This window comes from Eschrichtius robustus, chromosome 4, assembly GCF_028021215.1.
Source record: "Eschrichtius robustus isolate mEscRob2 chromosome 4, mEscRob2.pri, whole genome shotgun sequence".
NCBI classification, from domain to species: Eukaryota; Metazoa; Chordata; class Mammalia; order Artiodactyla; family Eschrichtiidae; genus Eschrichtius; species Eschrichtius robustus.
The window spans coordinates 100,250,871-100,275,239 of record NC_090827.1 but is presented as its reverse complement, the minus strand read 5'-3'; the positions used below and the strand labels follow the sequence as shown (position 1 = coordinate 100,275,239).

At 42.0% G+C, this 24,369-nt stretch overlaps 1 protein-coding gene across 1 annotated transcript in view; it reads right to left on the bottom strand.

The window, feature by feature from the left end:
* Positions 1–549: 549 nt before the first annotated feature.
* SEL1L3 (SEL1L family member 3) overlaps positions 550–24,369 on the bottom strand; it is a 98,995-nt gene continuing 75,175 nt past the window's right edge. Inside the window, exons 17-24 of the mRNA XM_068543137.1 lie at positions 23,721–23,804; positions 16,719–16,809; positions 16,502–16,586; positions 15,270–15,379; positions 10,668–10,795; positions 9,957–10,059; positions 9,802–9,874; positions 550–1,709 (exon numbers count right to left, since the gene is read on the bottom strand). Of these exons, the coding sequence (XP_068399238.1) occupies positions 1,570–1,709; positions 9,802–9,874; positions 9,957–10,059; positions 10,668–10,795; positions 15,270–15,379; positions 16,502–16,586; positions 16,719–16,809; positions 23,721–23,804 (814 nt within the window). The 3' untranslated portion in view covers positions 550–1,569. The remainder of the gene's footprint in view (positions 1,710–9,801; positions 9,875–9,956; positions 10,060–10,667; positions 10,796–15,269; positions 15,380–16,501; positions 16,587–16,718; positions 16,810–23,720; positions 23,805–24,369) is intronic.

The following is a 24,369-nucleotide window of genomic DNA, read 5'->3' as shown; positions in this document are numbered from 1 at the left end:
GTGAGTTTTACGTTATGTTATCCTCTTAAGGCTCACGAAAAGCCCAAGAGGTGGATTTTATGGCCCCTATTTTGTAAAGCAGTAATCCAAGACTCAGAGAGGTTAATCACTCACCCAAGATTACTGAGCTAGTAAGCTACCGAACCAGAATTTGAATCCGGGGCTGTCCGACTCCAAAGTCTGGCTCTTTCGCAAGCAGGAAGGACAACCTTTCCTAAAACAAGAGCAGTACACATAGCACACATAGGAGAAAGAGGATGGGGCGCAGACTTCACCCAGAACTGATAGAAATCCAGCCTTACAACAGTCAGAACCCTGAAACGATGGCTGACACTGTGCAAACATTTCAGGGGCCAGACCCTGAGCTCGGGCTTACTGGGGAGAGGCCTCCTGCCACCTCTCTATCCGGAAACGTTAATGGTTACCAGAATTAATCCCTCTGATGAGGGGACATTTTTTGCCTCCTTGAGGAGAATGCATGGACCTTAGGACTTTGTGTGATGACAACAGTAACTCTGAAAAAGGAAATAAAGACACTTCCCAGGAGACAATGGTATAAAAATAATTTTTATTTGCTACTGTAAATAAAGTAGTGCAAAGAGTAGTTTGGATCCACAGTATTGCAATTTATTTACTACCTTAGCAGCATACAGCATAGACAGTCTGCTCTTCCTCTTCCTCTCTACCCGTCCCCCTCGACACACACGCACACACACACACACACACACACACACACCACACACACACACACACACCCCTATGCAGACGCAGGCAGGCATAAAGGGTGGGGAATGAGTCTGTGAGCTAAAGGCTTGTTTCCTGCGCATTCCACTGCTGCCAGTCTATTCTAATGGGTAATTCATGGAAAAGACTAGACTTAAATACTAAGAATTTTCTAAATGTTACTTTATGGATTGCAATTGAAAGGTAAACGATATCCAACAGTGTCATTAAATGATTCGGAAGCACTACAGCCCTAGAAAATTCAAGGAGAAAAATGTAAACCCAATTTACAAAGCCATTGCCTTCCCTGTATTTCCAGACTTAACCCATTTATTTCAAGGTGCCTTAGACTTGCTGGGTCTTGGATGTCAAATGGAAATCTGTCCATGGGACTGCGAGGAGGAGGGCAGTGGCAAACACACATACCAAATATTATCTAACTGGTAGAGAAGTCACAATTTTCTGTTTTTTAATAAAAGGGAATGAACAAGGGGCTAAGATTCTTAAAATACAGCTCAGTGTATAAGGATTCGGATACGCCACAAGGCACACTCTGCCTCCCCCATACACACAGTCATTAGAAATAGACATCCTCAATGACCCACTTAACCTCCGCGACATGTCCCTGTGATCAGGATACTCCTTGTATTTGTTTGATAACCTTTGGTATAACCACTGTCTGCTCTGGGTATTTCTTTGATTTAAAAAAAAAAAAAAAGACACCAAGTGCAAAATTCACATCCAGTTGACAAGACATTTAAGGTGTATAATGCCCCAGCCCCAGCTATCCAATACCAGCTATTGAAAAGGATTCCCTCTCATCTGGAGAGACATGGAGTGCACAGTTCACCCACGTGGCTCCGGGTTGTTGGTGACGGTGGGCTGGTCCTGAGCAGAGGTGTCTGCAGCTGGAGTCACAGATGGACTTGCAGTGGGGGCAGTAGGGTCTCGGGGGGCCCGGGCTGGTGTCGCATGGGAACCGCTGGCTGCAGAGACACATGCACAACAAGTGCTGAATATTCAAAGAGTACGTGCAGGACACACAACCACACCTAGACCCTTGCAAGCCAGGAGAGATGTTTCTAGACTAGTGGTCCTGGCACTAACTGGATGAGCAACTTTGGACCCATTATCTAGGTTCTTTGGACTTTGGTGTCCCCTCCTATAAAATGGCAGGTTGAAATAGATGTGCAAAGATCTCTGGGACTCTAAGTCCTGCATTTATTCTGTGACTTTACAGGGGTGTGTAAAAGAAAGAAAGAAAGGAAAGAAAGAAAGAAAGAAAGAAAGAAAGAAAGAAAGAAAGAAAGAAAGAAAGAAAGAAAGAAAGAAAGAGAGAAAGAGAGAAAGGGAGAAAGAGAGAAAGAGAGAAAGAGAGAAAGAGAGAAAGAAAGAAAGAAAGAAAGAAAGAAAGAAAGAAAGAAAGAAAGAAAGAAAGAAAGGAAGGAAAGAAAGCGGGGAGAGGAAGGGAGGGAGGGAGGGAGGAAGGAAGGAACTCCTTGGTCTATGTTTCCTATGGTCCTATCTCTTGTTTTTCACCTAGTATTGATGCAATGCAAGCTATGGATTACACCAATCAATCAGAAAGAGTGTTGGTTTTATTCACATTCTGATTCCATTTGGATGATATGCCAAATTTGATTTAAATTGAATTATTTAAGTAAATGTGTATACATTATGGAAAACATAATTACTAGGTTTAATTGTTTATCAGTCTACCTTTAGTAAGGAGGTTGAACCACCATAAAGGTTAAGGAAGCTTATAAAGTTTTATACTTTATGTCAATAGTTTTCAAGTGCAGGTAATTTTGACTCCCAGGGGACAGTTGGCAATGTCGGTAGACATTTTTGGTTGTCACAACTGGAGGATGGGGTGCTGCTGGCATTTGGTGGGTAGAAGCCAGGGATGCTAAGCATCCTAAAATGCCTCGGCCAGCCCCGCTCCCGAACAAAGAATGATCCAGCTCCAAATATCACTAGTGCTGAGGCCCACACGCCTACTTTACGTACTAAGGCTGAGAAGTATCCTGTCTGTAAGACTGTGGGCTCTGGGACCCGGCTGCTCTGCCCCTTATCAGTTATGTGACCTTGGACAAGTTACCTACTCTCCTTCTGCCTCTAAAAAATGGAGAAAATAAGAATATCTGTACCTTATTTTGCTCTTATAAGGATTAGATAAGTTAACGTATATATGGTTCTTAGAACAGTGTCTGGCTCGCCTAGGTACTCAACAGATGTTAGCTCTTACTACTAGTGACCTGGTTTACCATGGAAATGTGCTGATTTATCAATTTCTGGGGCCTCACTTGCAGGTCTGATGAAAGAGTTGGGGCGTTTGTTTCTGGGATGTTTATAGTCCACTTTTAGACCCCAGTAGCCTAGGAAAATAGCCAAAACTTTGAAGCCAGAAAGCCCAGAGTCACATGGTCCTTACGGTTACCAGCTGAGTGATCTTGAGCAAGTTACTTAACCTCTCTGAGCTTCAGTTTCTCTATCTGTAAAATGGCGGTACCAGTTTGCAGAGGTGTGGGACATACAGCTAGCACAGTGGCCATGGTTTGTGCGAACAATTGCTAGTTTGCCTTTAAGCAGTGCTCTTAAGCTCAGCAGTCCTTGAGTCTTATACAATTTTCAGTAGGTGGGACCATTTTTAAAGGTTCCCAAATGTCCCTCCTGAAATGTATCGACTTATAGAAGATGCCATCACTTGTTGACCATCTGACTTCTAGATAAGCCCGTCAAGATTTCCACCTGCAAGAGGCTATACTAGGAAATTCTGGAATGGGCTCCAAAGCCTCTGACCTTTTTGAATACGTAAAGGAATTCTCCAAGGAACCCCTTCCAATAGCTACAGAAAACCTTGTGAATCCAGAGACTGTTCTGAAAGAACAGGATAGTGGTAGCGGTGGGGAGGGGACCCAGGTGTTGCATAATGATGTGACGCTTCTAGGTCAAAGCCATCACTCTGGCAGGTGATCTAACCACGGCAGGGACCATGAGACCCAGTGATGCGGTACAAAGACCATTTGCCGGAGTCAGGAGAGCTGTTCTGGGCAAGTCTCATTTATCTACCACTAATAGGTGACTTTGGGGTAGATACAGAATGGCAGACATTTCAGTCCTAAAATGCTTGACTCTCATAGGCTTTGGCTTCCTCATCTGTGAATTGAGGGGCTTGTATTAAATGGTGTCCAAGACTTCTTGGGCCCTAAGAGTTATCTTTCTGATGATTCTCTGAGGAAGTTAATGAAGTACTAAGGCATGTATTTTTCCTTTTCAAGCTCAGGGGAATGTTTAAATCACCATGGTAACAAGATAAATCAGCAATCAGTTTTCTGATTAAAACAAAAAAAGTGCCACTGTGTAAATGTAGAAGGAATGCATAATTAGCATCTCCACCACTGAAATCTTCTTGTCAGAGCATAACAAAAATGCTCCATGTTTCGGCAGTAAGTTTGTTATTATCCACATGATAACGCTCCCATTTCCAACAGCGGTTTGCAATCACTGGACAAACCCCCCAAACAGCCCGTCATAATTTTAAAGTGGCCTCTTCGTCTGCGATCACCTGGAATCTGTCCTAATTTGATTACCGGATTAGAATCAAGGTAATGAGGAAAATCAGTGTGCTGCTTAAAAAATTACATAGTCTATTCCTGAGTCAAATAAAAGTGATTTTTGGATTATTTGCTGCTTGGGGGACCATTTTCTGTATATTAGTGAGAATAATAAAGAGCTGGCCCTGAGCTGGCAGACTGCAGCCCATGGGCCTCATGTGGCTCGCTGCCTGTTTCTGTATGGCTTGCAATCTAAGCATGGTTTTTGCATTTTGAAATGGTTGATTAAAAATCAAGAGAAGAGTACTATTTCGTGACATGTGAGAAACATATGAGATTCAAATCTTTATGTCCACGGTAACGTTTTATTGGAGACCAGCCATATCATTTGTTTTCCTGTATTGTCAATGGCTGCTTTTGCACTATAATGAAAGTTGAGTAGTTGTGACAGAGATGGCCCTCAAAGCCCCAAATGTTTATTATCTGGCCCTTTACGGAAAAAATTCGTCAGCCTCTGTTGTGGACCATTGCAGGAGAAATATCTGCTTGCCAGTTGACCAGATGGGAGCATAAAGGTAAGACGAGTAGGAGAGAATATATTGGGTGAATCCAGAGATAATAGAATATTTACAAAGGTGAAGGGGGGGCGGTAAGGAGGTGAGGGAGGGAAGCTCTGGAAATCATATACTATGAATAAGATCTAATCTACTTCATTTGGGCCTCTGGATCCAGCAGGGACCCGTCCACGTGTAAGATCCATGTCATTTAAACATTTCTCATGAGTAAAGATACCGGGAGGGCACCAAGGGTAATGAGATAGGAGAAAAGTAAAATCTCACCATTAAATCACTCTGACTTTAAGGCTGCTGCTTTTTGCATGAATACCACTTTGTGACATTTCACTGTAATTTTAGTACCTCATTAACTGGAAATGTAGAGGACAGGAAAAGAGTAGGAAAAGGTTGAATTAATCTTGTTCATATCATCTTACTCTTTTTAAAAGACCACTTGGCTAACCACTTAGGCAAAAAGGATGAGTTGGCTTAAATTATGAATGTTTTGAATAGGCTGACATTGGTTTAAAAGGTGACCACGTCATGCCCAGAGCTGGTAGTTCTGCAGGTCTTGCTCTATACTGTGTATTCTGTTTAGACATAAAGTTTACACTAACAAGAGGAAGGCAGGACTCTCTCTCTGAAGCGGTCTTTTACATTTTCTCCCTCTATTCTTCCCTTTACCTTCCGCCAGGCAGCCAGCCAGCCTCCATGCCTTTTCAGTCTCAGGGGAGATTTGTGGCGGGGACAGAAATGGAGATGGTTCTAGACATACTTTACTTTGGGATTTTTTTGTTTTTCCAAAAGCCTGGGTCCATTAAAGCAATTATGCTTGGCATCCTTGACAGGGAGGGGGAGAGGGAAAGTGCTTTAGAGATGCAGTGAGGCAGGGAAAGGAGGTTTCTGGAGTGTGGGAAAGTGGCTGAGACTGGCTGTGGGTGTACCCCAGCGGAGCCCTCACCTTGCCCTTCAGCAATCTGAGAAAGGAAGACCTGGCAGAAAAAAAAGGCTAAGGTGCTCAGCTTTGGCAAAGACAATGGGACTTGTAGGTGACCCAGAAACCGCAAAGCCTACGGGCCTGTAAGGATGGCGTAGGCCCGGGGCAATGTGTACTCTGCTATCAGACTAGTGACCATCCGAGTGGTTAGCGCTACCAAAAACCCAGGGACCTTTGCACGTCCCTGGGAGGCATCAGCTTCAAGAAAGACTGAGCTGCCTGGTAGTGTGCAAGCTAGGAATCAAAAACAAGTTCCCTCAAAGGAAATAAAAGAGATTTTTTTGCATACGCAATATTTTTTGTGGACTTGTTTTGGTATGCTAGCTAGACTAGTCAGTATCTTTGTTTAGCTGTTTTTTAAAAAAGAGTTTTATGTTTTAGAAAGAGTCTAATAGCATAGAAAAGCATGCTAGGCTCTGGTAGTGGTGTCTGCTACTTACTGAGGTAAACCAAGCTCTTTAAGTGTAGGCGCTACCTGGTGTCAGCGTGCCTTAATTGCAAGTAAAATGCCCTAGAGGGCATTACTCCTTAGGAGCTACCGGGCTAACATTTCTTGAGTTCTAAATACTTTACTCAGTGTTATCTCATTGGGTTCTCTCAACTGCAATAGGACGTAGGTGTACTACTAATTCTGCTGTTTTAGAGAACAGGAAACTAAGGCACAGAGAAGGTCCCTCCCTTGCCCAAGGTCACACAGCTAGTGACAGGCCAGCAGCATCTTAGCGGTCTGTGCTGTTAGCTACTGTCCCACACCGCTAGCCTTCTGAACGCAGGACAGTTTCCTGTGGCAAGTGTGGTGAAGTGTTGACTATATATCACAAAGCGTATAAACTCAGGAGGAAAATGAAGGTAGTTGGAGCTGAACGCAAAATGGATGGACAGCTCAATTTAAAGGTTTGGCCGTAAATCATTAGTTTTTAAAAACACCTGACTGGAAAAAATGCAAATCACAAAATGACAAGAGATCCCTAACTTAGAGCACAATCCTCCTACCCAGCAGCTTAAGGGAGGCTCTTAACTCTCAAATCCTGTCCCTCCCTACTCTGGCAGTCAGCATCTAGGCTGCGTTCCTGTGCCGGCTTAACCATGGCCAGGGTTACCACCAGCATCTACTGCATCCGTCACCTTCCCACGGGGTGGCTCATGGACCTCAGGCACCAGCTCCTCGGAGAGATGCCCGCGGTAGAAACTCTGCCCGCCGAGGGGCCCCTGCAGTGCTTCTCTCCTGCTTTTCTATGCTTCCATCCCCCTTGCCCCATTGTCCAATCACTGATGGAGTGCCCTCTTATTTCAAAGTCATTGACAAATTTGCGCTTATATGGAGGACTTTAAAAATACGAAAATAATTTACTACATATTTTAATTCAACACTAGTCCTAACAGGGCTGGTATGTACCCCTGCAGGGGCACGTTTTGGAAATATGTGGAGACCCCTTTTTTTTTTTTTTAACTTCTATGTCTTTACGACTCTAAGTGTGTGGAACAGCATCGTGAATGTAACCCGAAACCTTGTGAGAAATGCAGGATCTCAGAGGCCACCCACAGCCCGACTGACTTAGAATCTGCCTTTAATCAGATCCCTGTGCACACTGAAATTAAGAAGCACGGGGCTAGAATTTACATATTGAAATACATATTATTTTATTATAATTACTTTCTTTTTATTTCTCCTTTATATTGCTGTTTAGGGCATTATTTTTAAAACTAAGTGTATAGGCAGATTACTTGTCATTCATTTCAAGGTACCAAAAAAATGTGTTAAAAAATACATCTTATGTAAGGGGACAGTGGGTCAGACGCAGACGGTAGCCACTGTTTTAGAGTATCATGAGTGTGAAAAAGTTCAGAAGTGTGATGCCCTACATCCTTTCACGGACTCTATTTTGTGATTTGGGGCAGACCACGGCATTCCTTTAGCCCCATTTCTTCATCTGTAAAATGAAGGGCATAGAATTAAATTATTTTTTAAGATCCTATCCGGACTTCTCCAATGCTCACTGAAGGGAAGAGGTATGTACAGGAAGAAGCAAGTGAAAGAGTTTGAAAAAAATGAAAAACAAATGAGTGAAAGAGCAAAGGATACATAGAACGGGGAAAGTATATCAAAAGGCAGGAGGGACAGGGAGATGGGAATGTGGAGGGACTGATAATGAAGCTATGGAAAAAGGAAAAAAAGACGACTTCTGATAAAAGCCATTCCGCCAGCCCATGAATTTTCATGGCTACCAGCTGGCATAAAATCATAAAGACAATTTTCAGCTCCTCTAACGGAATTGCATTTGTAATAATCATAACAATACTTCTACAGAGTAAAAAAGACAAAGATAATTTGAAATGGAAAACACCGACAAGATGCAAAATAAATGCGCTATACCTGGTAACAAATTTAGGGATGGGACAGAATTTGCGTGAGGAAAACTTATCAGCCGGCGTGTTCCAGGGCATCAAACCTGGAAGGGCTTTTGATGGTTCCTTGTTAACCTCCTCAGGTAAATGGGGGGAAATGACTCCGTATTAGCCTCTCGGAACAGTGGCTTCTGTCTCACCATCAAATCTGTGCTGAAATGCACTTCTTTTGCTTTTCATTATCTGCTACACAAATAACAGCTGTGCCGATGCTCAAATGCCATGTCCAGCCCTAATGTATCCATGTGTGAATGTCCCTGTTCGTCTTCGTGAGTGATTCTGTCCTTCTGTAGCTTCCAAGATGGTGGGGAATTGGAATTCTCCCCTGAGAGATGTTTGCAAATTTGAGTACCTACTAAGTGTGAGATCATAAATGATGGGACCAAGGCCTTCCTCTGACTCAGCTTATGGTCTCATAGGGAAGATAAACATGACAGTTAACATTATTGAAAGGGTTTTATAGGCCAAATAAATACAACAGCTAACATTGAACTACAGTAGTCATTTTGGTGTCATGTGTATTTTTTTCACTGAACCCTCCTAACATCCCTGAGAAGTAGCTACTATTATAACTTTATTTTATTGATGAGAAACTGGGGGATCAGGAAAGTGAAATAACTGGCCATAAGTCACACAGCTAAAGAAGAGCTAAGCCTGGACTCTAAACCTAGCTAGAAAGGACCGGGGTGCCTATCTCCTTAACTACTGCCTTACACTAGCTCAGAAAAGAGATGGTGACTAGTGGAACCCACACTAGACTGACTGCTGGCTCTACTGTCCCCCTCGGCCCCTCCCTCTGAATCTAAGTGGCTGGGTATTTTTACTCATCACAAGTGCTTGTTTATCATCTTACACATTTGATTCCTCGACTGGGATAAATAGGAAGACTTCGTGCTGGAGGGGGCCTCAGAACTGGGTTTTAAGACACACAAGGTATAGTTTTGATAGCAGGTGTATCTTGAATGGGAGAAGACATTTTTGTTCAATTTCTTAAGCATCTTATTTAAAAAAATCTTTGCTTACTTTGAAAAACGTAACGATAATTGGAGCCTTCCATCAGCCAGAGATTACGAGACAGCCCTAGGGGTAACCACCATGTGAATGATCCTCCTAACGAAAGGAAGTAGAATGGCTAAGGAGGGAGAGTGTCATTTTTCTAGTAAGGAAAAAGAATCCCTATTTTTTTTTTTTAAGATTTTTTAAAAATTAATTAATTAATTAATTAATTAATTTTTGGCTGCATTGGGTGTTCGTTGCTGCGTGAGGGCTTTCTCTAGTTATGAAGGGCAGGGGCTACTCTTTGTTGCGGTGTGTGGGCTTCTCATTGCGGTGGCTTCTCTTGCTGCAGAGCACGGGCTCTAGGCGCATGGGCTTCGGCAATTGCAGCACGCGGGCTCAGTAGTTGTGGTGCACGGGCTTAGTTGCTCCGCAGCATGCGGGATCTTCCCGGACCAGGGCTCGAACCCGTATCCCCTGCATTGGCAGGCGGATTCTTAACCACTGCACCACCAGGGAAGTCCCTCCTACATTTTTTATATTGCCCTGGCTTTTTATAAATCTTTACCTGAGACAGACTGGCAATACTGCACGGTCCAGGCGATCAATGCAGACAGCAGGAAGGTTCCCAGAAAGTAGATCTGCAAACATCCAAAGCACATGTCAGATGACTGACAAAGGGTAGGGACCATGAGGACAGGGCTGAGGGGAGACAGTTCCTACCAGGGCAGAGTGCAGGGTGGCACCCCAGATAAGCCGGAGGTTAAGGTAAAGCCAGGCCAGGGAACAGGGGCTGAAGGACTCCTCGCTGCTGTGGCTCCAGCACCTGCAGACAAAAAGCACAGTGTTGCCAAACTTTGGTAGCATTACTTTCGACCGATATTCGCAGATCCTCAAACCCACATCCTTCTGCTTTGGGTCAAATGAGCACATGTAAAATGAGAGAAAAAAGAAATAAAACCAGTTTTGAGGGGTGTGAGACTGCGCTGAAATTCTAGGATCCTGGCAAAAATCTCAGAAAAAGGTCAGTCTTGTCCTTCATAAAAAGACAGGTCAAGGAGGACCTTGCAGCATAGGAGCTGCCAAGTAGCACTTTTATCTGAGTGTCTGTGTCCAAAGTCCAGACACTGGGATGCCTCCCTATCTTGCAGAAAAGCATCATCTTATTGGACACTTTATTTTTTCCACTCTCATGGAAAAACTTAGTCAGCATTTTAACTTCAAATCAAGCACATTCTATATCTTAATCCTCAGATACTAGAAAAGGGAATTAAGTTTGGGTCCAGCTGAGTGTTCTCTAATCAGAACAAATCCTGAGCCCTTTATAACCACTGACATTAGAAAATAAGACCAAGGCTAACTTTAACCAAGAAGCAAACACTACCCACTTGGGTTCCTCCAGCTGCTACAGTATTAAAGAGGCTCTGAACTCACCTTTCGTACAGTTCTTGGACGATGGAGATGTTATTAGAATGGATAGTCGGGTCAATTTCCAAGAAATCCAAAATATGATGTGGGATTATAGCACCTTCCTCAATTAGCAGGGCCAGGTTAAAAAATCCCTGAAAACAAGCCACAAACCAAACTCATTCACTCCCTATAATAAAACCTAGACGGACACCCTTCATCAGAACGTAAACTTTTACAACCTCTAGATTTTTTTTTTTTCAGTCCCTAGAGCCAGATGGTTTTGTCATCTTCACTGATGAATTGTTTCCCTAAATATATGCATCTGAGAAACTTATTTGCAGGAGAACCAGGAGGCTTTCAGAGGATGCTGTGTCCCATCTGCTCAGAAGCCAGTCAACCGGGGGAATCTGTCCTTTCCTGCTCATTCTCTCAAAACAGAACTCGCTGGAAAACGTGCCCTTGTATCATCAACAAACCCAGAATATCGACTCAAAGGCAGTGTCCGTCACTTACAGACTATACCCTGGGTCACCATCGGTATGTCAGAATTCTCACAAATGTGGCTGTGGGTGTGCTCGGGGCTGACATTCTAAGCAGAGAGGGTCTCCGATGTGCACAGTAACATGCAGGTGTTCGTCCGATCTTTCCTAGGGCAGCGAGGAAAACCTCCTCACCTGATTCCTCTTGGTACAGACCCTCCACTCTGGTACGCTTCCCCACCTCCCGCTCATTATATATCTTGTTCTTGACCCACAGAGGTAGGACCTGCCTTACTGGGCTGCGCAGGTCCAGTAAAATAACACAGTTAAGAGCCTGATGGTTGAAGTGCTTCATAGAGGATGGAAACTATTACAGGACCTGGAGGAGATGCACTGTCCATCATCATGAGCTGAGCATGTGGCCAGACCAAGAAATAAACAAAAAAATGATGCGTCACTTACTATTACGGCTTTACAAATTCCACTGAATTGTTGCCCTTCAAAGAATTCATAGTCATGCTTTAATGACTTATATCCTCCCTTTCCTTTCATTTAGTTGATTCTAAATAAAAATCACCATCCCCCAGGTTGTAAAATTGCAGGAGTCTCACGAGCAGGCTATGTGATGATCATGATAAAAATAACAGCAGCTGGCATTTCCTGAGTGATGTTATATATGAGGGCTTGTTCTGTTTTATATATATATCCACTTAATCCTCACAACAACAAATTGAGATAGGTTCTGTTATCCTCTATACTATTATTACTAGGAAGCTGAGGCACAGAGAAGTTAAGGAATTTGCCCTAGGTCACACAGTTGGAAAGGGGATTCAAACGCAAGCAGACAGGATTCAGAGCCTCAAATCTTAAGTTCCACCTTGCTGCTAAGTAACCTCTAAATAGATACAAGTATTAGGTGTCTTAAAATTTCACACACACACAAGCAGAAAATAGACTGTTTCTCCACTTTTTGAAAGAAAGGTTCTCTTAAAACTCGAGGTATTAGAAGAAAAGAAGAAAATGACTTTATAAAATTTTAAAGTCTCTGAACAATGGAAAAATAACAAGATTAAAATAAATGGGAAAATGGACTAGGGGAATATTTGTATGCAATGTAATAGCTTAAGGTATACTATCTACTGGACAAATATATAAAGAACTAATTATAATTTAAATGAAAAAATATCAAAACTCCAATAGATAAGCAGACAAAGAGTAAGAATAGAGAATTCACGTAAGAAAATATAAAGGGTAAATTATCATAGACGAGTATATGTAAAAGTGTCCATCCCCAGTAGTTGTCAAATACATACAATTTGAAGCAATAAGGAAGGATCAACTTATAATCATTCAATTAGCAGAATTAAGTCACGAAAACATCCAGTGCTGACAAGATTTCAGTGATCCTTTTATACTAAGCACTGCTTGGTGATATATTAATTGGGAAACAGTTTCAGAAAGCAAATCAGCAATACACTATTATTATGTAACCATGAAACCGTTTTGACTGTTTGACTTAGCAATGCCATCCCTCAGATTATAAAGAAATTATTCAAATGGAGGTAAAAGATGGAAATATGAGAATGTTCATTGTAGCACTTGCTATAATTGCAACACAATAGGAAATGACCTTCACGTCTTCCTTAACGGACTATAAATCCCATGAAGGCAAAAATATTGTCTATCTTTTCATCTTGTGTCCCTACCACTAAGCAGTGTCTAAGACATGGCAGGACTACATAAACATGTGTCAAATCAATCAATAAATTAGCAAACAAGACAATAAATGTCCATCAAAAGATAAAACAATAAATTACAGTCTATCAGCTCAGCAGGATATGGGGCAGCAGTTAAGAGTAATAATTACAGAGACCATGCAATAGAATGCATCCATTCCTACAATATGTGAGAAGAAGCAGATTTTTCAAGTGGCCCGTGTGCTCTAGTTACCATTAAAGAGACCCACTGGCCTGTGGCTGGGACTAGAAAGGGACATGAAGACTGAAGGAATTAAAAAAAAAAAAAAGAAAACCCAAAGGAATAAAGCCCCTGACATGGAATTGTGGGTGCATTCTTTGATTTGTTTTCTCTTTAAAAATTATTCTTGGGCTTTCCTGGTGGCGCAGTGGTTAAGAATCCGCCTGCCAATGCAGGGGACATGGGTTCGAGCCCTGGTCCCGGAAGATCCCACATGCCGCGGAGCAACTAAGCCCGTGCGCCACAGCTACTGAGCCTGCGCTCTAGAGCCCACGAGCCACAATTACTGAGCCCGCGTACTGCAACTATTGAAGCCCGCGTGCCTAGAGTCCGTGCTCCGCAACGAGAGAAGCCACAACAGTGAGAAGCCCACACACCACAACGAAGAGTAGCCCCCGCTGGCCGCAATTAGAGAAAGCCTGTGCGCAGCAACAAAGACCCAACGCAGACAAAAATAAATAAATTAAATAAATAAATTTATTTTAAAAAAATTATTCTTTAACGTTTTTATAACATCGTCTTGCGAAAAAATAAAAAATCAGAACTGAAAAAAAAAAAATTAGGTCCAGGCCTAATTTTGAGTAACAACATGTATCATCTAGGAGAGTTTGGCTCACCAGCAAATCCTTTTAGTACCAACTCCTATTCCATTCCAGAAGAAATAATAATAAAAGGATAGATCATATCCACTAAGCATACTCAGTGCTGGGCTTGGTGCTTTACGTCCAACATCTCATTTAATCCTTGTAACCTATGAGGTGGATGTTATTATCATCCCCAGTTCACAAATGAGAAAACAAAGAGTCAGTGATTGAGTGACTTGCCATATACAAATAGCTGTGAAGGCACAAAGATGTGGGGTAAAAGTAGTACCTCCTTTAAAAAAACAGACTAAGATGGGGATGAGTTTCCAACTTTTGCTTTGTGATCAGATCACAAATCACACAAGAAACCTGTGGCATAAGAGGGTAACAACTATTCCAGCTTCCATCATGAAACAGCCCTGAGATCCTCACAAGAGAAGTCCAATTAGCAAATGTAGAAGGAAGGAGAGAAACAGAAAATCATCATTGGCACACTACAGTTAGTTGTTGCAGGCAAGATTTACTGAAGGATACTGAAATCAGTAGGCAGAAGTTGGAGGAGAAATCAAATATTTGCATCGTTGCAAATTATCTCCCCAAGATATCTATGAATTAGGAAGAGAAAAATATTAACTTTACATGGAAGAAACCTAGTAGAAACCACCTTCACCGAGTGATTGAGATCAGCCTCACCAATAATAAGACATACTGACACTATGTATGCCACATATGATACACTGAGGAGGACATATAACATCTGGGCTATCCTTGCTCCAAATGCATAACCTCAGTCTATTCACGAGAAAACAGAAGACAGACCCAAATCGAGGGACATTCTACAAAATATCTGACCAGTATTCTTCAAAGGCATCAACGTCATGAAAGACAAGCAAAGACAGAAACTGTCCCAGATTGAAGAGGACTAAAGAAATATGACAACTAAATGCAATGTGGGATCCTGGAACAGAAAAATAATGTTAGTGGAAAAACTAGTGAAATCCAAATAAAGTCTGAAATGTAGTTAATGGTACTGAACCAACACTGATTCTTAGTTTGATAATGGTATTGTGACTATGCAACTTTTCTATAACTCTACAAATATTCCAAAATAAGAAGTCTCCCCCACCCAAAAAAAAAAGGTCACTGAGAGCGAAGTCCTATCACTAAAGTATTGGCTCAGCTGTGCAAGCAAACTACTTCCCATTTTGACCACTTCCAATTTCTTGAGTTCCTACCTGGTGAGCTAGTTTGATGGAATCTGGTAGAAAGACTCCTGGGTTTGGAGCCAGGAGACCTGGGTTTAGGCTCTGGCTGCTTCACCTACTACCTGCTTGTTTGGCCTTGAGCAACTTATCACCTTGTCACAATCTTGATATTCTTTACTATAAAATAGGTCTAATTATCCCCACTCCCACGAGATTGCTGTGAGAATGGCAGGGGAAACATAGTAAGTGCTCAGTAAACGTTCGCCATTCAGGTTAGTGTCCTCAGAGAGGTTTTGTGAGGGGCTCATGAACACGGATGAGAAGTGACTTTGCAACCTCACAAAGAAGCATCACCAGGGGCTCATTTCTGTTGCCGTTTACCTGTGAGTCTCCATCCAGCGCTGCTTGGGCATACATCTGCACAGACAACTCAAGGTCTTGTGATTGGTTTTGGTGGCCATAGTAGTAAAGGTCTCCCATTTTCAAATACGCTGCAGGACAAAAAGGACAAGTAGTTTTATTTCAGACCGACCTTTTAAATGATTGGCCCATTTGCATGACTGCGAGTTTTTCCCACCAGAATCTGGATACGGATACATCTTTAGGCTTCCTTGACGTGGGGAGGGAAAAAAAGATTTTTGCACTGAGCACTCCCATTTCTAGACACATTTTCTTGCTTCGCTGGGTAGCTCTCCTAAATGGGTCTGTTTGTGAGAATCATAGTCTGCAACAACACAGCCCCAACAGCCAAGGTTGTTTGGGGCACCGAGATTTTGCTGCCCGGGTTTGATGACTGATGTGTATTTCTTTACTCTGTTTAAGCCATATATGTTATCTTTCCTCTGAGGAAAAAGTTTTGTTTGAGTGTATGTATCACTCAATGTCCAATCAGAAAAATAGAATCCTCTTCAGGTAGTTCAAAAAAGGGATTTTAACACTGGGAACTGGTTACCAGGGTGTTGGAAGAGTTGAAAGGGCAAATGGGGAACAGAAGGCAACCCAGAGATTAGCAATGCAGGAAGCCACTACCTTCCTAGGCCTGGGGGGCCAGCTGAGACCACAGAGGATGGACTGCCAGGCAGGAGCTGGAACCATGGAAATGCAGCCATTGCCAGAGACACAGCCCAAAGCAGAGAGACAAGGGGAGAAATACTTGTGCTTCTCACCTCCTCCCACCCTGCAATTTCCTGCCAGTGCCTTCCATTGGCTGAAAATAATCAGATGCCACTGGGCAAAGGAGTCTGGGAACTGTAGTTACTGAGGGTCAGCCCTCTAGCCCACAGGGCAGAGCCAGGAAGACAGGGAATCCATCTGAGGGCAAAAAGGCAAAAGGCTGGCCCAGAGAATGTCTCCTGAATAGCTTTTTCTTTTGAATTCTCGCTGATTCCTTAGAAATGGTGGGTCCAAGCATTCGATAGACAATGGATGAAGAGAAATGTATTGCTTGAGATTGAGGGCAGAGTTTAGGGAAGGTCTTAATAGCCGAGATTTTTCACTCTGTTTCTTAATTGTTTAGAAATATTACACTTCACACAAAGCTGTTAGATGTTCCCTGTTACTAAAGATTAAAAGCCTCCAATGCTTCAAGTTAGCACCCATTTCTCTATACATACCAAACGAAGGAGCATCGATTTGAAAAACAGAGAAATTATAGTATCTCCAAACACAATTAACATCCAAGTACCTCTTGGCCAGGTCCTAAGGGGATGAAGGGGGAGAAAAAGTTAACTCATTAATATTTCCACCAAGTGATTAATTTTGCCTCCATAAAACCCAATTCATTATCCTTAACCTTAGAGCTTCTAGTCTGAGGAGAATACATTTACTTACTGGCCTCTCCTCACAGATGTGTGCTAAATTTGTCTGTGACACTTCAATTCCAGTTTCTGCTGCTAAAACATAATACAGCAAAGCTTCGTGCCTAAAAATAGATGATTAATCATAAATTTCATAGAGTGGCTCTTACTAATACTCACAGAGAGCTTTATATTCACACGTAAGAGGGCACAAAATAAGCAGTTTTTTTAAAACCACAAAATCATGAGTTTTTTTTTTTTTTTTTAAATAAATACTGTTGTTAAAAATACTGCATGCACTGATTTATTTTCTCTCTTAAAAGGCTGAACTCACAGATAAGGTTGGGGAGCTAGTTGATACAACAGCTACCTCTACTGGCCGAATGGTACGTCGAGTGCTGGCTGGGGAGCTGTCTATTAGCTTTGGGTCCTTGAAATCCTTCCATCCTCCATCCTCGCTTAGAGGAGATAAATGGTATTAAGCAAAAGCTCTGCACTTTTGGGTCCTGTTTTGTGAAGGGCTTTATGGGGCTTACGACTCTGAACAAGCTTAATTAAAGCTGAGCTTCTGTGGTACATTAGAAGTTTGGCAAAGGAGAGGCAGTTTACAAGGGGCTTCATACCAATGGCCAAAAACACTCTGAAAAAAGTAAATATTCAACACCACTGGTAATTGAATAATTGCGAAACAATGAGACCACTTTTCATTTGTTGAGACTGGCACCTGATTCATAATACAGATAATGGCAAGAGCTTGGGGAAAAATGGACCTATTCCTACAACCACTGTTAGTGGGAAGCCAATTAATGCGATAGTTAAATGTGAGGACTCTTACGAAGGTACATACCACCTGGCCCAACAGTTCTGCCTCATGAGGGTTTATTCTAAGAAATAATCAGAAACATGTGCAAAGATTCTGTGGCAACAGAGGTCATGGCAGAGCTGTTTCTATGAGTGGGGGAAAAAAAAGAAACAAATATCTGAAAATCAGTGACTAGTTCAATTAACCCATGGTACAGCCACTTTCAGACGAGGCCATTAAAAATGATGTTGAAGAAGAGTATTCAAAAATGTAGAAAAATGTCTATGCCAAAGTTTCCACTGTGTAAAAAAAAAAAAAAAAAAAAAAGATAAAAAACAGTGCAATTTCATTTTTGTAAAACAAAAATAAAACTGAATCCACACATGTACACACACACACGAATACATATATGCAGGAAAAAAAAAAAAAAAGATCTACCATAATGCTAACGGTACTTATCTCTAGGTGGTGAGAATGCAAGTGATTTTTATTTTCTTTTTACTTATCTGATTTCCTCCATTTTAACCATAAATTGTTGTTTCTAAAGCTTATTTTCATTTTCAGTAGCTGATATTAAGAGCTATTTCTTAATTTTAGCTCCATCTAGGAAATGGTTTAAGAAAGGGTGGGGGGAGGTTGGGTCGGGGGAATAAGTAAGCAGATCCAGAAGTCATCTTTTCTACATGGCTAAAGCATCTCCTGGCAGGCCATCCCGTGGGGACAGAGGGAGGTGACTGGGGGGTCAAATTAGGACAAGCAGACCTTCAATCAGACATACTGCAGGTCACGGCCACGTGGCTGCAGAGTGTGCTGCTTCCGGGCCTCCGAGACACCCAAGGCAGCCAACCAATTAGGCATGACTCATGCTAAAGAGACAAGGCTGGCTAAGCAGCTTCCCCTGCGAGGACAAGCCACATAAGAGAACCACAACTGCAAATGCAACAACGCAAAAGACCCCCAGACGTTTTCTTACATAGCTTGCAAGAATCGTGTTTGGTGACAAGAATCCTCGGAGCGGACCCCAAATGGGGGAACTAAATTCGAGGGAAGTTCAGCAGAAAGACTCCATCATTCTACAACTAGGTCCCGTTCCAAAGGTCTTATAATCTCACACACTCAGGTTTGCCCCAGTGCCTCAGTTTCCCCCACTGGATGGATGAGGGAAGGAGATGGTGTAGACTTGCCGGCCCAAGGTCAAATATCAGGTCGGCTCCCTCTGCTGCCATAACTGGATGAAATGGGGTTCATATAACTGCAATGTAATAAAATGAGGTTTTCTTAGCAGTTGGGCAGACTGTTAGAATTTGGGAGTGGAGGACACAAGGTTGATACTTCCTGTAAGAACAGTCACTATGATAAATTTTATAAAGACAATACCTTGCCTCTAAAGTTACTTGGAAGATGGGGGAGGGAAGGGAGGAACACATTTTATAGGAAGACTTCAATTGACCAATTATTGTATAAGCCGGGAGGAAATTTCACAGAATTCTCAAGTATTTCCTTTGAGGAAGCACTAAAATCATCAAAGAGATGTCTAAAAATATTGATGTCAATAGAAGCACTGAACAGAAATCCACCTCTGTCTTCCATCTCGCAGAAGCCATCAGCAGAGGCCGTAGACTCCAAAACCACCACCATCTGTTTTCATATATTTAAGTGTGAACTCTAGGCCAGGGTCAGAACACTGAAGAACAGACTGTCTCACCTTAAGACTTCGGAGACATGACACTTCTGCAGAAACCCTATCCGCACTTAGCCTCCTAGCACTTTGCTCTTACTTGTGTCTCAGCTGAGTCTGCCTGAAAATATTAATTACAGATATTTCTATCCTTATATTCATGGGATAAACATTTGCTCAGTATGTGCTCTGCGCAGGAGGCCCAAAGCCACAAAACTGTACTGTCCTTCTGTGAATGTCCTCAAGGTTTAGGAAGCGACCAGAGGTCAGCTTTACTTCCGATGCATTGAAGTGAAATAGTCCCCAGGCAGTCATTCTGATGGGGGGTTGGGGGCTGGGCAGGGATGCAGAGAGGAGGGGATTTAGAGTAAAGGATGTGTGTAGGGGCACACTTGCTACCCTCCCACTTCAGACTCGGCACATCCATTTATAGAACTTTTATAATGACACATCTTAATGATCAATACTTTGGCTGCTTTCTGTGAATTGTGAATTTGAGTATCTCTGAGCAGTTTCTCAAACAATCTATTGTTTTCTCTGGGTTCTTTTCTGCCAATGTCTAAAGCAGCCCAAACTGGAAGGATAAAAAAAGAATCCTGGGGTCTCAGTGGAATTTAGGACCCTGCTCTAAGGCAAAAAGATGAATCTCTTTCAAGTGGAATCTTGCATGCCTGCCTGTCTTGTCTCAAGCTTACTAGAATCTGGCTAACCTCCTGGGTTAATTAAGTATTTGGGGTATATTTAAGACAAAGGACAGTAAAACACTTAGCTCACAGATGAAACACACAGAGGGGTAAGACAGAGAGAAATGAAACACGACAGGCGACCTCTCCTTAGCAGACTGCTCCTGGTGTCCGAGGATAGCCTCGGGCATGACAACATTATCTTCAGTATTTTGCCTAAACAGCAAAATGCCCTTTTTTTCCATCACGCTCCTCTTTCAAACTATCCCATATAAATCTTGGAACAACACAGAAAAGCACAAGCTCATCAAACTGACACATGTAATTTGAAAATAACGTCCAGAATAAATTCACTCACAGAAAATGAAACAAGGGGATGGACTTGGGACATTGATGGATGACTTAGTTCTATTACAACAAAATAGATGGGACCCAAAAAATTCCACGTTGCGGTGTGGGGAAGCCAACGCTCATGTATTTCCAGTTTAACCCCTGAGGCATTTGGAGGCACCGAGAGAAGGAAGAGAGAAAAGCACTTTGTCTCAAATATATTTTGACAAAGATAGTCCCACTATAATGGATACTAAGTGTTTCTTCCTGTTGATAGGAAATGGTCTCAAGTCCAGATTAAGACATATCTTTAACAATACTTAGCATCAGCGTCAAAATTGGCAAGGATATGAAGAAACAGATATTTATATGTGGTTGATAGGACCATAAATTGGTAAAATATTTTGGAAAACAGTTGGCATTATCTTGTAAAGTTGAACATATGGTTAGCCTGTGACCCCACTCCTAAGTTCATATTTTAGAGAAACTTTTCCTATTTGTGGCAGGATATGCATAAAAAATATTCATGGCCACATTGTTCTTAAAAAAAGATGGGAAACAACCCAAATGCAAGTTAATATGAGAATTGGTAAATAAATTGTGGTATATGACAGCAGTGAATGACCTATGAATCTCAGAAACATCAGGTGAAGTAAACAATAACAAAAAAAAGCAGTGAAGAATTATATATAATATGATTCTAATGATATGAAGCTCAGAAACAAGTCAAATCTATTGCTTAGGAATATATCCATATATAGCAAAACTATAAAGCAAGCAAGGGGCAGAGCAACAATAATATTCAGGACAATGGTTAGTTCTGGATATTGGGGCCACGGGTGGGTTTAATCTAGGAGGAACACGCAGGGGGCTTAGACAGTTCATTTTCTTAAGTAGGGTGGTAGGGTTATAGGTGTTCATTTTATTGTTCATTTATACTCTGGAACTTACCTACACATCACCTACTATTTGGTATGCATCAATTACTGTGTGATAAAAGAAGGGAAAACTACTTACCTGGCTGAGGTCACAGCTCCAGCTCAAAAGCTCAGCTCCTTTAACCTGGATTCTGAACTAGTTCCCCCTTTCAGGTTCTCCCTTCTCTTCACCATCATTCGCAGATGTTTGGTTAGGAATCTCAGAACCCAGCTCTGTCATGTCACTACCCTCTCCCGAAACCATCAAGGGCTCCCCACTGCTCCACAGGCTAAGTAAAAAGTATATGACCCGCTATTTAAATTTCCATAATGCAGCACCTCTTTGGTCTTGTCATATAACACTCCCTTTTACAAATTTTACCCTCAAGGTAAACTGGTGGCTTAAAAATTTCTAGACATACCCTGAAATTTCCTATTTCTTTGTTTTTGTTCCTGCGATTCCCTTCACTAGAAGTGTTGTTCTCTGCCTGACTAAGTGGAAATTCCACCCATCCCCCAAGGCCATATCATCTGTTACCTCCATCATAAAAGCTGACCTAAGTCCCCCAAACCAGGTAGCGTCTTTTCTTCCTCCAAATCCCTGATGCACTTTATATACTGCTCATGGCTCTTGAGTTACAGTTGTTCCATCTATTTGCCTTAATTCATTCTCTCAGTAGTTTTTGAGTACTCCCCAGTTGCCATTAAGTGCTGGGCACTGGGATACACATCACAGGGCAATCAACAAGTAAACAGCCATCATGACCCATCCAAGGACAAAAGGGAGAAAGGAGTTAAGCAGGATTTCTGGGCAGAGGGAACAGCAAGTGCAAAGGCCCAGAGGTCAGAGAGAATATGAGCCATCTGAGAAACTGCAGGTAGTTTAGCACCAGGAAGAGATGAGGCAGCAGACTTCCCCCAGCCCTACTTGTGGCATCCCCCGCAGCTATGGCAAGGCACCCTGCATTTAAGTATACCCAGTAAAATCTGCTGAACTCAACCCAAACTCACCAACAGTGTAGAACACACGTAATCCCTAGCTCCCCCTCCCCCAAAATCAATCATGTGGTGTGGCTAAATATTCTAAGAAAGACAGCAGGCCACGAAATCTTAATCCCTCTTGACCTTCATAGCAAATTTTTAAATGCACTCCCTGAAGTGATTTGTGATGTTAAATTCAAAAGTCGGCAAGAAGGATAAGCTATTAGCAGATACTCTCTTTGTGGGAAAGTGTCAGACATCTTGGGGTGTGTGTGTGTGTGTGTGTGTGTGTGTGTGTGTGTGTGTGTGTGTGTGTGTGTGTTGGGGGTTGTTTACAGATGTGCTCTCCCTTTGGGAAAACCCCACATATAAACATTTTGATATTTGAATGCCTAGTTTCCCCTAAGAAGTTGTGGGGAGTAAAGGGTGGGAAATTTGAAGGGTGAGAAGTAGAAATGGGCAAAAGTCAAATTTGGGAGTTTGGGAGTTTCATGAACTTGGGAAACAAATAAAACAGCCCACAAATTGTAAGGTGTATCAATTGGAAAATGATCATTTCATTAAAAAATTTCTTTCTGATTATGCAAAGTAAGGCCACAGATGATAAACTTTTAAAGGATGATAATAATAAACATTGTTATTCAGTGCTGTTTTCCCTGGGCTCATTTTCCCTGAATTCCCTAATTTGAGATTCTCATTCACTGAGGTGCTATCTGTTGATTACGTGGGCACCCATGGACCAAAGAAGAAAATGGCGCTCTCTGGGACTTATATTTTAATTTTTAATTAAGCTTTGGATCCGAATATGATCAGTGATAGGTCTGCTCTAATGTCTTTGAGGCAGTGGACGGACGGGATATGTGCTGATTTGCATATCCTTTTTAGTTATTATGGAAATACCCAGATCATTTAGGCAATAAACGAGCCAAGAAAATATGGCCCAAGGAAAAGTAAGACAGAATTCGAGGGCTGACAGAAGAAAACAGAAAGACGGACTCAGGTAGAGCTTGGAGAAGTGTGCCCTTATTTGTAAAATCAAGTAACTGCAAATGGGGGGCATTTACAAGTGCTCATGTGCGGGGTCTCATCCCATTCAGCACAGGATGAAATTTGCTAACTCCGTCAGAAGAAGCTTAGAAAGAGTCTGTTTGGCTGTGACACTGGAGGTCTGGTGAGTGACTTGCAGCAATCCTAGGGAAGATGCGATAAAATATCTACCAGAAGATGTAGCCTGAGCCCTAAACACACTGCTTTCGCTCCTTCCCACAAACAAGGTGGAAATCCTGGACTTTGTGTGGCCTGCCAGTGAGAGGCAGAGGGTCAGCTAGGATCCCCTGTGCTGTCTCCAGGCTCTGAAACCAAGAAGAGCAAGCTTGAAGGGAAGAGAAGTCAACGTATTCATGTGTCTCTCAATTTGATGAATGCGGACGCTCCCTCTAGAGAACTAATTTTTGTGTATAATTAAACATGGAAATGCTGTGTTTTCTAATCAACAGCCAATCAGTCGGTGATACTCTGAATATCATTACCGGGAGGCTGTGATTTCCCTGCAAATTGCTTTTTCGGCTTCATTTTAAGACTCCATCTCATAAGACTACACTGACAGATTGAAAGGTAAGGACTGAGAAAGTTCAATCTAACTTACCACGAGCCCTCCAGGTAGGCATTGAGGCCTTTGCGAATGACGTGGCCCAAGTAGCCATTTTTCTCGGCTACATGCTTTGTCCATCTGAAAAGGAAACAGAAGAGAAAATATCCAAACTATGGCAAATTAAATAATTGCTTTTTACTTCGTTTGATTTCAATAAATCCCACTTGGGGAATATTTTGCTTCTTAGAATTTTTATGGAGCAACAAACCAGAACTGAATGTTAAGAAGATAAAGAAAGATACATTTTGAGAGCCTTGCATTCAGTGCCCTTTCTAATGAATGCTTAGGAGTTGTCATTTTGGGGAAAAAAAGATGTGAAAAGTACCTAATGAAAAAAGTCTACTAACATGGAAAAAGATAATCTTTATTAAGAGTTCTAGCAAGTTGATTTCAGAAGGACAGCTCTTCCTAAACAAAGACTCCAAGAGAGACATTGCCAAGAAGATTAAATCAATAGAGTACCTGATGGGTGTAGACATACTGAGAAGAGATTTAGACGATGGAAGGAGAATGTGGAGATCGAGTACATAGAAATGATAAATACACAGACAGAGCTAAGCAGATAAATAACAATAAAAAATAATTATTATTCCATAGAAAACAAAAAGTTATGCAAGGAAGAAAGAGTAGTCACAGTACACTA